Source organism: Pollicipes pollicipes, unplaced genomic scaffold (genome assembly GCF_011947565.3).
Source record: "Pollicipes pollicipes isolate AB1234 unplaced genomic scaffold, Ppol_2.1 Scaffold_4881;HRSCAF=5763_pilon_pilon_pilon, whole genome shotgun sequence".
Classification (NCBI taxonomy): domain Eukaryota; kingdom Metazoa; phylum Arthropoda; class Thecostraca; order Pollicipedomorpha; family Pollicipedidae; genus Pollicipes; species Pollicipes pollicipes.
The window spans coordinates 7,175,154-7,190,725 of NW_023596576.1; the positions used below are offsets into that span (position 1 = coordinate 7,175,154).

The 15,572-nt window shown below is 58.2% G+C and overlaps 1 protein-coding gene across 1 annotated transcript; it reads left to right on the forward strand.

The window, feature by feature from the left end:
• Positions 1–403: 403 nt before the first annotated feature.
• Positions 404–15,572, forward strand: fws (Conserved oligomeric Golgi complex subunit 5 four way stop; the record flags this gene model as incomplete). The annotated part of the gene is given in 15 exon segments (XM_037222776.1): positions 404–475; positions 1,846–1,897; positions 2,912–3,016; positions 3,353–3,477; positions 4,299–4,512; positions 5,035–5,177; positions 6,218–6,502; positions 7,031–7,163; positions 9,389–9,515; positions 11,400–11,555; positions 12,660–12,793; positions 13,491–13,734; positions 14,322–14,444; positions 14,812–15,013; positions 15,462–15,572. Coding segments are annotated over 15 exon segments (2,226 nt in total), but the record flags the coding sequence as incomplete, so codon positions are not given.

Here is a 15,572-nt window from a genome sequence, read left to right on the forward strand (position 1 = left end):
CGGCGGGAGAGACTGTGACGACGGCAGGAAACATCGCGCTGACAACGGTGGCAACGGCAACACCTAAAATATGTTGAATGGTTTACTGATTGTCGCATCGGGCATGATAACAGGGAAGTGCATGTTCTGTGCAAAGGGTGCTGTTGTCGAGGCATTTTCGGTCAAATACATAGTGAATAAACTTTGACCTGACTTATTATCGATGACATGAAACGGTCTGGCTGGAATTACGGGGATCGATAAATCAGATCAGATATGAAATGGTAGACCGGTGAAGTTCAGCTGTGGCCCACCTGGGATGGCTAAAAAGATTCCATCTTGACTAGCATATGGATCCCATCTGGGCTGGTCACATGGGTCCCATCTGGGCTGGTCACATGGGTCGCAGCTGGGACTGGCCCGTATGGGTCCCAACTGTGTCACCCAGGCGGGTCCCGACTGGGATGCCCAGGTGGGTCCCAACTGGGCTGCCCAGGTGGGTCCCATGGGTGTCCCAGCTAAGCCCCACAAGGGGCCCACATGGGCTTCCATGTGGGTCCCAGTTGGTCGCCCATGAACTACCCGTATGGGCCCGAGGTAGCATACCCACGTGGGCCCTATTCAGTTGCCCATCTCGGACCCACATGGGTTCCGGTTTTAAACATTGGATGGGCCCCATGTGTGCCCCAGTTAGGCCCCACGTGGGCCCAACAAGGGTCACCCATATGGGTTCCAGGTGTTTGCCCATGACGTGCCCACATGGGACCGAAGCGTGCAGCCCAAGTGGGCCCCATATGACTGTCCAGCTGGGACCTATATGGGTCCCAGTTGGACATGCCGGCTGGGCAATGTCCAGGCCGTATTTGGCATTTACTCTGTGGAGGCGGTTGCCTCCTCAACGACCGAAAATGCCTACCCGCGCGTGAAATTTCGCCTAGGCAGGAAAGACAATGTTGAAATGGACGAATAATTCTTTGAAGCTGGGCGGCCTTATTTGCCGAATGACAAAGACGAGTCGAACAGGCAAGATTGTGCACCGGTGAGAAACAGCTCTAGGTGCATTTCTAGCAAAACAGCCATGACATTTGAATGAGGAACGATAGCAGCCTCCATCTCCTACCCCCTACCCCCCCCCCCCCCCGGTTATCGGGCTTGCTTTCCAGGAAAAGTTCCTGAATCACGCCCTGAGCTTGGCCCCCCCCCCCCACACTTTTCGAAACGCTCCCACGCCTATGTTCTGAGCCATAAGTTGTCTGCAAGCAAGAATTTTGGACCTCGCGAAATTTGACGACTTTTGACCTGATCTGAGCTCACCAAAGTGGGAACTGCAAGAGGGAATCAAGCATGGAGGCATCCAATGGTGAAAGTTTCAAGGCGGTCGGTGCAGTAGGCGCTGAGATATCAGTTGCCAGCATTTGCATGTTAAATTTCTCCTTCCCGTCATTTGCGATGTTTAACTTCAGGTTAAGTCTTGATATTACCTCCATATGACTTGCTTCATTGCACAAAATTGAGTGGTGAAGGTTTTAAGGCGATCGGACCAGCCGTTTCGCAGAACTTGCGTGTCTGCGTCATATGCCTGTCTTTTAGACCCTATCCCTGAGCACACTGTTATTATTGGGCCTTGAGCAGACCGGCATTCTCCACGTACACGTCGCTGGTGCTTTCCAGAGTGGGGGGTCGTGTGGATGGAAGGTACTGGTACTGACTAAAAGTGGGGGACGTCGACTTGGAGAATGCCATCAAATGTGTCTGTGTCTGTTAACGTCAATGGATACACTGACCACTTGCACAAGTCCATTTTGTACCGTTTCAGATGTAAGCAGTCAATAGTTATCCCTCACTTTGTGATGCTTTTTCTTGCAGGTGCACAATATGGATGAAGAACCAACAATCCTTAGAAATCTTGGAGAAGATGGTGAGAGTAAAATGGTTGCTGTTAAACTGGATGGGCTCATGCAGGCGAATCCTGGCATAGATCATCCTGGAATTATTGGGCTAGTTATAAAGTCATTGCTTAACCTAGTCATCTTCTGCTCTGTTTGAATGTGGCTGCCAAGAAGCTGTTGGTGCCTGGTTGAGCTTTTTGTCCATGGCATTATAAGTTATGGGGATTATAGGTACCTGAGAGATGGAATCAATGCTTGATTGCTGAAAATAATTTGCCGTAACTAAGAAATGTGTTTTGCTTGTTCGGAAGGTGGATCTGAGGTGCAGCTTCGGGGAGATAGTCCTGACTCGGAGGGGGGGTCAAATATAAAAGGCTGGCATCCCTTATGTATGTATCTTTTACATGCTCAGGTCACTTGTCTTGTATTAGTTTTCCAACTTCATTCATTTTGGTGGCATGGGCTGTTTGTCTCCCCCCTTGATTCCACCCTTGTCCTTATGTATTATGGGCATATTTGGCCAGAATAAAATATTCAACCAATAATGTTCTGCCTGATAGTAGCCCACTGCAATTTTGGATTTAGTTTTGGCAGGTCTGAAAATTATTCCCCAGTTTCATATGCATGATGATTGCCAGCAGTCATTAGGCAGGCATAGCAAAAATGTTACCATCTTAGCAATGGTAATATTGTTGCAGGCATTGCTGAAATTTTACCATTGCTCCAAAGATTTCCAGGGATTTTCCCTCAGCACTGGTAATTATCCAATTAAATTTCCCATCATGGCAATGGTAAATGCTGTCCAGAAAATTTTATTATGCTTCAAATAATTATTCAAGGTTTGCTGCCAGTCAAACTTAGGCACTGGCACATATGCCAGCACATGGTGTTGTGTGCCCGCAGTGTGCCTCCCAATGATAGCATGGTAACATTGCTGTGCTTTTTCTGTAATATCAGGTGATCAGGATCAGGCACAGAAAGCACAGCAATTCATTGACTATGGTCAGCATTGTTTAACATATCAGTGATGCTGTTGATTACAGGGGTCTACAGCAAGTTTTTGGGGGCAGAGTTTGATGTTAACAAGGAGGCAAGCACCCTTCTGCAGTCAGCTGCTTTGTCTGAGCAGCTGGGACACATCATTAAAGGTTTGTGTTTTATTTGGGCTTAACATGTCCATGACAGGCAGCCTCACACTTCTGTTTCCAGAGTTACCAGGTTATTGGATGCATTTGCAAAGGTGGCCTTTGTGAACAAATTCAATTTTGAAGTCACCACTGCCAGAGCACTCATGTGAAACAGCCAAAACTGAAAAGATGCCTCATATATTATGTTATGAAGCTGAAAATCTCATGTGGAACTGCCCACAACTTATCTGGATGTGTTTTTATCCCGTGTGCTGTGGCTGGGTGGCAGGAATTTCCCCTCCCCCTCCCCCAAGAGGCTGGTTCGGTGGCGAGGGTGACGCGCTCTGACCCGGGCAGGGATCGCGCTGCTGGACGGCGAGATCGCCGACCAGGTCAGCGCCCACTACGAGGACCTGCTCTCACAGGCCACTGGCACCGAGACGCTGGATGACGTGCTGCAGTCGATGCTGACCCGCATACAGGTGCGCTCCATGGCCGGGACTGCCGTGGCGACCGGGGGGGGGGGGGGGGGGGGGGGGGAGGGGCCGGGGGCTGGGCTGTGCAGCTCTCTGGCATGGTCACTATTTTGACTTTCTCAGCTGCTATGGGTAGATGTTGAGGCCATGGATGTACCGCTCTGTTTTTAGCGACCTTGTGTAAATGGGGTTTGTCGTGGAGGTGATCGACCATGGCAGAGGTGCAATATGTCGTGCAGCAGTGACTGAATGGTTACTTGCCCGCTATTGCCTCCTGATGTCGGCGGCCGCCAGTGCCGTGCCATGGCCCGCACTATGCCGGGCCGTTGCCTGCACTGTGCCGTGCCATGGCCCGTACTGTGCCGGGCCGTGACCTGTACCGTGCCGTTGTCTGCGCTGTGCCGTGCCATGGCCCGTACTGTGTCGTGCCGTGGCCTGTACCGTGCCGTTGTCTGTGCTGTGCCGTGCCATGGCCCGTACTGTGCCGGGCCGTGACCCGTACCGTGCCGTTGTCTGCGCTGTGCCGTGCCATGGCCCGTACTGTGTCGTGCCGTGGCCTGTACCGTGCTGTGGCGTGACCCGTACTCGTGCCGGGCCGTGGCCTGTGCTGTGCCGGGCAGTGGCCCGCACTGTGCCGGGCCGTGACCTGTACCGTGCCGTTGCCTGCGCTGTGCCGTGCCATGGCCCGTACTGCGTCGTGCCATGGCCTGTACTGTGCCTTACCACGGCCTGTACTGTGCTGTACCATGGCCCGTACCGTGCCGTGCCGTGCCTCGTACTGCGCTGTGCCGCTGTCGGTCGGTTGACGGCGCCGCCGGCCACCGCAGGCTCTGCTAGCCGCTGTGGAGCGGCTCCGCTCCCGGGTCGAGGAGCCCTTCCTCAAGATCGAGTCGCAGAGCCTGATGCTGTCGCGGCTGCACGCCGCTTGTGACATGCTGCGCCGCCTCATCCGGCTGCAGTACCTCTCCAAGCGGCTGCAGGCGCAGCTCAAGGGCGGCGTGCGCGACATCACCAAGGCCGCCAAGAGCCTAAGCGAGCTGGGTTAGTGAGCGCTCTGGAGGGAGCGTGGTCTGGGGTGAATCTGGGTGGCTTATGGCGGGAGCCGTACGAGGGGTGCTGTGGCAGAAGCTGGGCCAGGGAGGATTCTGTGGAGGGACTGAGAACAGCAGGTGTTGGCTGGCGGGGGAAGCAGGACAGACGAATGTGTGCTTTGAAGGGAGCTGGGTAACTAACATTACACAGGAGGGAGTTGGATGGGGCGTTCGATTCAGGGGCACTGTCGGTGGATCGAATCAGGGGTGCTGTGGAGGGATCGAGGCAGATTCTTTGTGAAGGGATCGAGTCGGGGGCGCTATGGAAGGATCGAGTCAGGGGCGCTGTGAATGGATCCAGTCAGGGGTGCTATGGATGGATCCAGTCACGGACGCTGTGGAGTAGGCTGGGTGATTGTTTGTGGGGTATAACGAGAGTTGCTGTTCAAATGGCGGTTTGCCAAGACTGTCATGCTCTGTGCCGACCACCTGCGTGTCTTCACTGCCATACTGCGTACCCACGTGTTGCCAGACGAGACCGTGTCGGACGTGGACCTGAGCGGGCTGGAGGTGTTTGAGCGCGAGCAGCGACAGATCCGCGCCGGTCGCCAGCTGGTGGAGAAACAGGCGGCCGGACTGCTGCAGCGCGGCATGGAGGCTCTCAACCAGTCCCAGGTGAGCAGTCTGCTGTCCCTGGTAAGGGGCCCACCATCCCTGGTGAGTGGGCCACTGTCACTCCTGGTGAGGTGCCTACTGCTGGTGGTGAGGGGTCCATTAACCCTGGTGAGTGGCCCATTGTCGTTGTAGGGGGGGGGGGAAGGGGGCACTGTCCCTGGTGAGTTTCCTGCTGCCAGTGGTGAGGGACCCACTGTCCCTAGTGAGAAGCCCACTGTCGGTAGTGAGGGGTCCACTGTTCCTGGTAAGGGGCCCTTGTTGGTGATGAGTGACTAACTGGTGGTGTTGAGTAGCCAATTGTCCCTGATGAGTGGCCCACTGTCCCTGGTGAGAGGTCAACTGTCCCTGGTGAGGGGTCAGCCGTCCCTGGTGAGTGTCCTGCTGCCAATGGCGAGGGGCCCACTGTCCCTGGTGAGTGGCCCACTGGTGGTGTTGAGTAGCCACCTGTGCCTGGTGAGTGGCCCACTGGTGGTGTTGAGTAGCCACCTGTGCCTGGTGAGTGGCCCACTGTTCCTTGTGAGGGGTCAAGGGGCCCTGGTAGCTTGTTTACTATGGGATGTGAGTGATTTGTCTTTCGTGATGAGAGGTCTGACGTGCCAGATAAGCATTCAGACTTAGGGGATGGGTGTGTCAGTGGTCTAGGAGTGAGCGGTCTGATACATCAGATGAGTGGTGTGACATCCAGATAAGCAGTCTGTGGTCGCTGGTGGGGCTAAATCTCACATGGGTATCAGCGAGGTAGATATGCATTCACGCTAGCAGGCCTCCGTCTCCTCTGCCACCCTCGCCTCCACCACGCTTTCTTTGCCGCGAATGCGTTGCCTTTGAATCTGAACCCTCACATCCCGGCCTGCCTGCCCGCCCGATCTGTCTTGCCCCAGACGCATAGATGCTGGATTGACCAGACGCCAAGGCACGTGTGTGATGGCATGACAGATACCGGTCTCAGTGGCACCCAGACGTTTGAACTTACGCTTGCTGTCGTCTGCCGCCACCTGGGGAACGCCGCCGCCCCTGACAGTTCCCCTCCTCCCCAACAGGTGGCGACAGCGCTGCAGGTGTGCCACAGCCTAGGCACGCTGCAACCGACGGTAGATGGTCTGCTGGCGTCGACGCGCGCGCAGCTGAAGACGCGACTGACGGAGGCGCTCCAGCTGGAGGCGCTCGTGTCGGCCTCCAGCGCGCAGACCCCTGGCCAGGGCCGGCCGGGCGCCGCCGCCCTGCCCAGCAGCACGGTCACATTCCGAGCGGCGCTGTGGAACAATCTTGAGCGGCTGGCCGACCACATCTACGGCGCCTGCGCGCAGATACAGCACATACACAAGGTGTGGAGGGTACACGGCCGCCCAGCACGTGCCCACGGTAGTTCAGGGCGCACGTGGAATACAGGGTCTTGTGACATGCATCAGATGCGACTCGAGATCACGTATCTTCTGGGCTGCGCCGGATCCAGTAAAGTCACGCGACCCGTCCACCGCTCGCTCGAGGTTCGCCTCGCTGAGGGAGAGGTAGTGACGCACCTTGCACAACAGACCGGACGCTTGTCCGCTCGGCGGGCGAACCCGTGCTCGCGTGGCCGGGCGTTGGCTCCTCCAGCCCGGGACCCCGTCGCGCGGCGCCTCTCCGTCGTTACGGCGGGGCGTTGGCTCCTCCAGCCCGGAACCCCGTCGCGCGGCGCCTCTCGGTCGTTGCGGCGGGGCGTTGGCTCCTCCAGCCCGGGACCCCGTCGCGCGGCGCCTCTCGCGTTACGGCGGGGCGTTGGCTCCTCCAGCCCGGGACCCCGTCGCGCGGCGCCTCTCGGTCGCGGCAGCGGGGCAGCCTCCGCGCCCTGACGGTGCTCGGTCCTGCCGCAGGTGCTGAGCAAGAAGCGCGATCCGGTGACGCAGGTGTGCTTCATTGACGAGGTCAGGTCAGGTCACCTGATGCCCATTTTCTGGGAGGACGTCACAGCCGTGATCAGGGAGGAGTTTATCCGCGCCGCCGAAGGTACGTGTAATTTGGTCTGTTGGGGCATTGGTGGCTGCCAGCGAGTCAGGCATTTAATGTCCAGGTTACGCCGCTTGGCCCAGGAAACGCACCAATGCTGTCGATATTAGTGTGTAGTTAGTGGTTCACTCAATCAGGCAATAGTGTTTTCACTAGCAGTTCTCATGATTTGATGATCAGGGCTGGGCCATCACTCGTCGAACATAACTCTGCAGTGGCTTTGAGTTTTATCTCATACCGCATGGTGCCAAGGACCAGCCCTCCAGCACGTGAAGCGTTACCGCCGTGATCCCCTACCCAGGCGCCTCTGGAACGATGCCAGCTCCAGGACAAGGGGCCGAATCACGCTTAACCGGATGCTGTTTTGCGGCATGTGAAAACCCATGCTTTTTGCCGCCATGCTTTTTTGTCGCCCTGCTGGAAAGCAAACGGCTGAGAGCTGACAGGCCAAAAACATGTTGACAGCGTACAAATTACCCAAAGGCAAGAAGTGGACGTGTTGATTAGCCCTAACTAAATAGCGGCATTGTCGATGACCCGAATGTCACCATTGTAAAATTGGGTCCATATGGATGGCTTGTAGATGAATGCATAATTACCAAATGGTTTATTAATCAAATGCCTTGTCGAAATGTGAATTTGGCGGACGGCAATTAACCGAATTCATTTTGTAGGAACGGATTGGACAGTTGGCGTCTGAACGTACTATGAATGATAACTGCAGACTCTTGTAAAGGGTCGGCCATTATGCATTAATGGCCAAGAGGATGGTAGAAGCATAATCAATGATGCTAAAAATATGAAACAAGCGTGGGAACCCACATAACTATGGGGAAGATGCGGGTTTCGTAGTTCACCGGATAATATACATAACCTTAGTTATGGACGGCCACTAAGAGTTTCTACCAATGCTTAAACGTAAGAGAGGAAAGAACCCCCATTAGTTGGCCCCCAATTTAGTTAGACACACAGTCCAAAAAAGGCATTCAAGAGCCGTGTGGCTGAGAGGCGTAGCGGTGTCCGCGTTGTGAGCGTCGGGTCAGGCAGCAGCTTGTTAGGCGAGGCCATCAATCAGGCACGTTTGGCAACGAAGCGGTTTGGGGGGGCAAAAAAGGACGTTTTGGAGGCCGGCGGGTAAGAAAGCTCAAGTCGTCAGTTTTTTCAGTCAGTTTTTCGTATTTAGCGCTAAATTGACGTAGGCACGTTCTAGGTCGAAAGTCCGCTCGTGGTCCTTGATGTTTGACTTAAGAACTTACCACTGAAGATTTAAATAACCTGTGGAAAGCCACAGGAGTCTAGATATTCCAGTCATGTTTTCTTTTCTTCCTTACCGTAAGTGTGTCAGCGGGGTTTATTACTCATCTGCCTGTGGTGAGGAAATAACCCGAGCAGCAGGGACGACGGGGGATCTGCCCGGTACAGATGGGGGCCTACGCCGGCCAGAGGGGCGCGATAGAGTTCTGGGGCGCGCCTTAGGCGGTCAGGGATAGGATGCGTCTGCGGGCAGGGGCGGATCAGGGATTTCGGAAAGGCGTGGGTCGGTCTGGCTGTAAACATACGAGCGTGTGTGTTTCCACATGCAATGTGCCGCCGATGTTCACTTGATATGAAGGCCTCTAAAGAATTCAGACCAACTGCAAGTGTCGTTTCGTCATGGGTCGGTGTGTTGTACGCTGCAACTGGACATTTCCGATGGGAGTGCAGGGTGAAATGAAGATAGCGCGGCGCGTTCAAGCCTTCGCAAACGGTACTCTGTGACGTACAACACCACTATGCGGCATCTACCTACAACCTGTTAACATTTCGACGCATAAGCGTTGTACCTATGAGCAGAGACCGGTGGTGTGACGCCGCATCGCCTCGTCCCGCAGAGCAGAGACCGGCGGTGTGACACCACATCGCCGCGACCCGCAGAGCAGAGACCGGTGTTGTGACACCGCATAGCCGCGACCCGCAGAGCAGAGGCCGGTGGTGTGACACCGCATCGTCGCGAACCGCAGAGCAGAGACCGGCGGTGTGGCGCCGCATCGCCGCGATCCGCAGAGCAGAGACCGGCGGTGTGGCACCGCATCGCCGCGACCCGCAGAGCAGAGACCGGTGGTGTGACACCGCATCGCCGCGACGCGCAGAACAGAGACCGGTGGTGTGACACCGCATCGCCGCGACGCGCAGAGCGGTGTGACGTCGACCGGCGGTGTGACGTCATGTGCTGCTCGCGTCCTCAGAGCAGACGTTCATCAAGCAGGCGTTCGAGGGCGAGTACCCGAAGCTGGTGCGTCTGAACTACGACCTTTGGACGCGGCTGCAGCAGTTCGCCACGCCGCCGGCCACTGACGGCCAGCCCCAGTTCAAGTGAGCCCGCCCCCGGCCGCGCCACGGCCGATTCGCAGAGCCCACCACCATAAACGGCTGGATAGGCTGTTTGTAGACGTGAAGTGGGCTGACCTCAGGGTGCCTGGTCACACGGTGTCGCAGCATGGGTCAATTGATAGCCATATGATTAATGCTAACAAGTTACATAATGTATGTCGTAGTGACCGTCTAGAAGATCAGGAATTTTTATCGACTACTAGCGATGCTAGTGTGATGCTAGCCCTCTCGGTTTTGCGAATCCGCATTTTACTTCCAGTCGCTTTGGGTTCGGCTTTGGCTTTTAGCCATTTCCGACGGCCGGCTTTGGTCGCGTTGCCTTTTAATCGGTTGGCTCGGCTTGGGCTTTGTATCCCTTTAGCAGCTCATGGGATGTTGAACTCCTGCTTTGGGCTCTGTAGCTTTGTCTCGGTTTTTACTGCAGTTGCGACTATACTTCACAAAATATCCTTTCCCCATCCCAATTAATCATACAATATTTGGGGGCTACGACCCAGACTTGGCTGAAACCCAAAAGTCCGACGTTCACTTAAACTAATATTACCTGCCGACAGCCGGAGCACTAACTGTCCTCATTTTCGTGCACGTACCAACACGCGATGAGGACAATAGTGCTAAAATTGTCCATCTTTAGTGCTTACACCACGTGTCGCTACGCAAAACCGTGGCAGTATTTTCGAATCCCATACAGGTATGGCAGACGGGAAGTGGTTTTGGTTTTGAAACAAAATAGAGTGAAGTGCAGATTTTGCTTTGGCTTCGTCCTAGTTTTTTTTTACTGATGAGCTCGGCTTTAGCTTGGCAGGTTTCGAACATCAATGGCATCGGCTTCAGTCTGGGTTTCTGTTCATGACATTAGCTTCAGATTCAGCTTTAGCTTCCAAGCTAGAAGTCTGGCTACGCCTGACACGCCCTACGCCTGACACGCATTATCGTATTTGAAGAAAAAAATGCTACACAAATTTTCTTCGGTGCGTAGAAAGTTGTGTTAACCATCTCGATCCATTTTGTGTCGTTCTTTTTGTAATTAGTTCTCTCTGTACGCTGTAATAGATGTCATGTTTTAAAGTTAGCGTATGCAGTATGGGGTGCGGGTCTGCAGTACTGCTACGTCCGGTATTGCTGCGTTCTGATTCGTTAAGTTGCGACGGCCGAAAGCAGAGCGCTTAAATGACAATATTTCTTGCGTCTGGAATTTGTTGAGATAGAACAGATAATTTCTTAATTTAGAAAAATTCCGCACGGTCTAGCGACAAACTCATTGAAAATATCTTCTTGGAGGGTATGTTTAACGGCTCTGGTTTGTTGCCCAACTACGCTGCTCTCCGGCCTTTCGCTAAACTCCTGCCGGCGGCGTGGCCAGCTGACGGCTGCGGCTGGGCTCTGCAGCCGACGTGGTCGGTGACCCGCCGGCGTGAGCTGCGCCTGTGAGCTGACCCTGTGGGCTAACCCTGTGAGGTAACCCTGTGAGGTGGCCCTGTGGACTGGCCCTGTGAGCTGCGTCTGTGTGCCGACCATGTGGGCTGACCCTGTGGGTTGCGCCTATGAGCTTCGCCTGTGGGCTAACCCTGTGAGGTGGCCCTGTGGGCTGACCCTGTGAGGTGACCCCATGGGCTGACCCTGTGGGCTGATCCTATGGGCTGCGCCGATGAGCTGCGCCTGTGGGCTGACCCTGCGAGCTGACACTGTGGGCTGACCCTGTGGGCTGACCCTGTGGGCTGCGCCTATGAGCTACGCCTGTGGGCTAACCCTGTGATCTGACCCTGTGGGCTGACCTTGTGGGCTGTGCCTGTGAGCTGCGCCTGTGAGCTGACCCTGTGAGCTGACCCTGTGGGCTGACCCTGCGGCCGGGGCCGTGACCGGCAGTCCGGAGGCGAGCCTGCGCGAGGCCCTGGCGCCGTTCGAGCGGGCGTACCTCTCACGCTCGGTCAGCCGCCTCTTCGACCCGGTGAACCTGATGTTCTCGGCCGAGACGGTGCCGGCGCGCGAGGAGGTGGACGCCGTGGTGCGCACCATCGCCAAGTGAGCCCCTCCCCTCTCCCCACCGCGACGCGGCTGGCTGGCGCTGTCACGCGCCGGGCACGACCGCTGACCGCGAACGCTCAGGGCTGCTGGTGTCGTGCTGTGTGACAGGCTCAAGGGCTAGAAAGGTCGGTCGACATGAACTTACACTCATTAAATTTCAAGCACGATCTGGCGCACGGTGACCAGAGTATCTGTTAAGCCCGCGTCACCGCGCTCGGCGGAAGTTTTATATCGGGCACTGTGAGGTCGTGTACTAATTCGAATTTCGTTGACCTTGCGGGTCTTGTGGATTCCATTTTATTGATGGTGTTGACCTAGATCGAGCTGATGCGTCTTGTGTGTGCGCTGTTGTGTGGCGTCGCTGTGTGCTGACATCGAATATTCGTAGCATTTCAACAAATGGCACTGGCGCCTGGAAACGTTGGCCTTGATGTTCTCGCTCTTCGGTATTTAACGGGCATCGGCACATGTTTGTATTTTGGGCCCCTACCGCCTTTCAACACCATTCTTTTATCCACAGCACCCTGTCCTTTCTCCGCACTTGTAGCATGTCCTATATTTATCCCCAAGATTCTGTTCATTTGCACCTGATGAAATGACTCCAATGTATTTCAAGACATCTTTATTTGCATTACAACTGGCATCTGACACTGCATCTGGGTCGGGGATTGCCAGCCATGTCTATGCGCGTTCCACCAGCCGGTGAGTGCGCCTGCGACTGTGTCAGCGTGGCGTTAACGCCGTACTTCTCCCGCCGCCGGGCCTGACCTGTGGGTGACCCCGCCGCCGGGCCTGCCCGGTCGATGACACCCCTCCTGGCCTGACCTGTCGGTGACCCTGCCGCCGGGCCTGCCCGGTCGGTGACCCCGCCGCCGGGCCTGCTCGGTCGGTGACCCCGCCGCCTGGCCTGACCGGTCGGTGACCCCGCCACCTGGCCTGACCGGTTGGTGATCCCCCCGCCGGGCCTGGCCGGTCGATGACACCCCTCCTGGCCTGACCGGTCGGTGACCCCGCCGCCTGGTCTGACCCGTGGGCGACCCCGGGCCTGACCCATGGGCGACCCCGCCGCCTGGCCTGACGGGTCGTTGACCCCGCCGCCAGTGAGCTCAACGTGTCAGGCGTGGACCCGTCGCTATGCCAGCTGGTCGCCCGTAACGTGGCCAAGACGGTGCACCTGTTCTGCGTCAAGTGCGAGCAGCTGCTGGTGACGGACGGCGACGCCAGCCAGGTGATCGGTGCGTGCCTGGCCCCTGCCGGCGGCCGGCGGCGCGCCCGCGTCCCGGCGACAGCCTCCAACGCTCGCTGTCCGCGCGGCGTGCCCCGCCCGGCCGGCTGCCGCCCTCTGGCGTTAGATGCCCGCGTACCCGGGGGTGGTGTAGTGTCGTTTGGGTCAGCACACGACGCCGACCGACTCGCCTGAGTCAGCGAGGGCATGGGCGGGCCTGTCAGCGGCGGTGTGGCTGCTCCGCTGTCCCGGATGGGCGGTCCTCCCAGCGGTGTGGCTACTCCGCTGTCCCGGATGGGTGGGCCTCCCAGCGGTGTGGCTGCTCCGCTGTCCCGGATGGGCGGTCCTCCCAGCGGTGTGGCTACTCCGCTGCCCCGGATGGGTGGGCCTTTCAGCGGTGTGGCTGCTCTGCTGTCCCGGATGGGTGGGCCTCTCAGCGGTGTGGCTGCTCTGCTGTCCCTGAAGGGCGAGCCTCTCAGCGGTGTGGCTGCTCCGCTGCCCCGGATGGGTGGGCCTTTCAGCGGTGTGGCTGCTCTGCTGTCCCGGATGGGTGGGCCTCCCAGCGGTGTGGCTGCTCCGCTGTCCCGGATGTGCAGACCGGGCCTCCTGGTGACTGCCCTGCTGTCCCGCCGGGCCTCCTGTGTCCCGGACATCCTGATCGCCTTTACCATGACCCAGAGCCGGCTGACGCGTACCCCGGTCTGCAGGGCCGATGTCGCCCGGACAGACGACCAACGCCAGCCTGGTGAACCTGCTGCACGCCTTCCACGGCCAGCTGAGCCGCCTGCTGGCCAACCAGCCGGGCCTGGCGGCCGAGGCGCGCGCCACCGTGCAGGCGGCGCTGGAGAGCGTCACCGCGCTGATGGCGGCCGGCATCCAGCCGCTGCTGTCGTCGATCGGCGAGGCCATCGAGGCCATCATACTGACCATGCACAACGAGGACTTCTCCGGGTGAGCTCTCTGCACCGCTCGCGCGCTCGCTGCCGGCTCTCCGCTCGGTGCTGGGTGAGCTCTACAACGCCCGCGCTCTACCGCGCGCGCTCTACCGCGCGCGCTCGCCCACTACCGCCGCCCCCGCCCCCTCCCGCTTTAACCGCCCGCCTCTACCGCCCGCATCTACCGCCCACTCTACCCACCCTGCCGCACTCTCCGCCCCATGCCCGCACTCACCGCCGCACTCTACCGCCCGTGCCCGCATCTACCGCCGCATCTCGCCCGCGTTCTACCGCCCGCGCTTTCGGTGCCGGCTCTCCGCTGGGGGTGAACGCTGGTGGCAATACGTGGCCGACGACTTGGTATGTTGGATCAGCCATGTGACCATATGACCAATGTAGTCGACGCGCCCTAAAGCCCAAAACATCTTAAGGAAGGCACCATTGCCTTACGTGGAAAAAAACTTATCGACTAACTTTGCGGCCCCCCCCCCCCCCGCCGCCTCTAACTATGTTCCCTCGGCGCTGTGTGGTGTCGGGCTGCTCGCTGCGTGCTTAGGTCGGTCAGTGGTGCTGCCGTGTTGACGGTGCCACCGTCGCCGCCAGGGAGGAGGACGGCACGTCAGAGGCCAGCTGCTCGCTCTACATGAAGGAGCTGCAGGCGTTTATCGCCCGAGTTGTCGACGACTACTTGTCCCCTTTCAACTGCAAGCAGTTGCTCTCGGACAGGTGAGCGGTACTGAGCAGATGATGACGGAGACGGAGAGGTGCAAATTTCGAGTGTTGTGGTGTTCTGGTCGCATGGCGCCCACTACGTCTGAAGAATCGTGGTTAGACTTCGGCAGCTGACCTGTCCCAGTTCAACCCAGGATAGCGATCCTGGACATCACCTTGCCAGGGCACACGTAACCGGACTTCTGTCTCGGATCCAACATACGTCCGAAGGCAGATATTTGTGCTGGCCGCCCGGACTGGCTCGTTGTGCAGGCCGCCACCTCTCAGCAGCTGTGCGGCCCCAGACGCTGCCCGCCGCGAGCACTCCAGCCGGGCGTGCCCTCCGGCCCTGTGTCGCTGACCGATCTCTGTGCCGCTCCAGCAAGCTGGAGCTGGGCCGGCGCGCGCTGCACCTGTTCGTGCGCCACGCGGCGCTGGTGCGACCGATGGGCGCCGCCGGCCGCCTGAAGATGGCGGCCGACTGCGCGCAGGCCGAGCTGGCCGTGACGCCGCTGGTGGAGCGGCTGGCCGACCTGGGCACCGCCTACCGCGTCCTGCGCGCCTACAGGCCGCTCCTGTTCCAGGTGGGACGTGACGACCGCTGCCGCCCCGCGACCGCTGGGTGGCCGTGCAGCTCGGTGGCCTGTAATGCCGTTGCCTCTGCCCGGTGGTCCGTTCCTTCTGGTCCAGTCGCGGACTGCTGTGGCCCGGTAGCGTCCCGTGTGTGTTGTCATCGCCGTGTATGCGGCCTCCGTTGTCTCAGCGCCCCCTGTGTGCCTCTACCGCGCTGCTGTTCTGCCACCGCCAACATCCTGGTAAGTACATGATCGGTCTGAATGCTGAATTTCGATATGGTATTGTTTAGGGCGTTCGTGCTGATAACGTAATTGGCCAGCTGACCGGGCGCCGAGTGTGTGTGACGGTCCTGGTCCCCACCCGCCCCCGGATCCCCGTCCCCGGATCACCGGCCGTGTTTTCAGCGTGTACCGCGTCGCCCGTCACTCCCATCACCTGACGCCACCTGTCCGCCAGACGTCGGAGCACGTGGCGCAGTCGCCGGCGCTGGGCGAGGTGCTGCCCTACAGCCTGGTGCTGCACATGCTGTTCGCGCGCGGCCCGGCCGAGCTGCGCTCGCCGCACCAC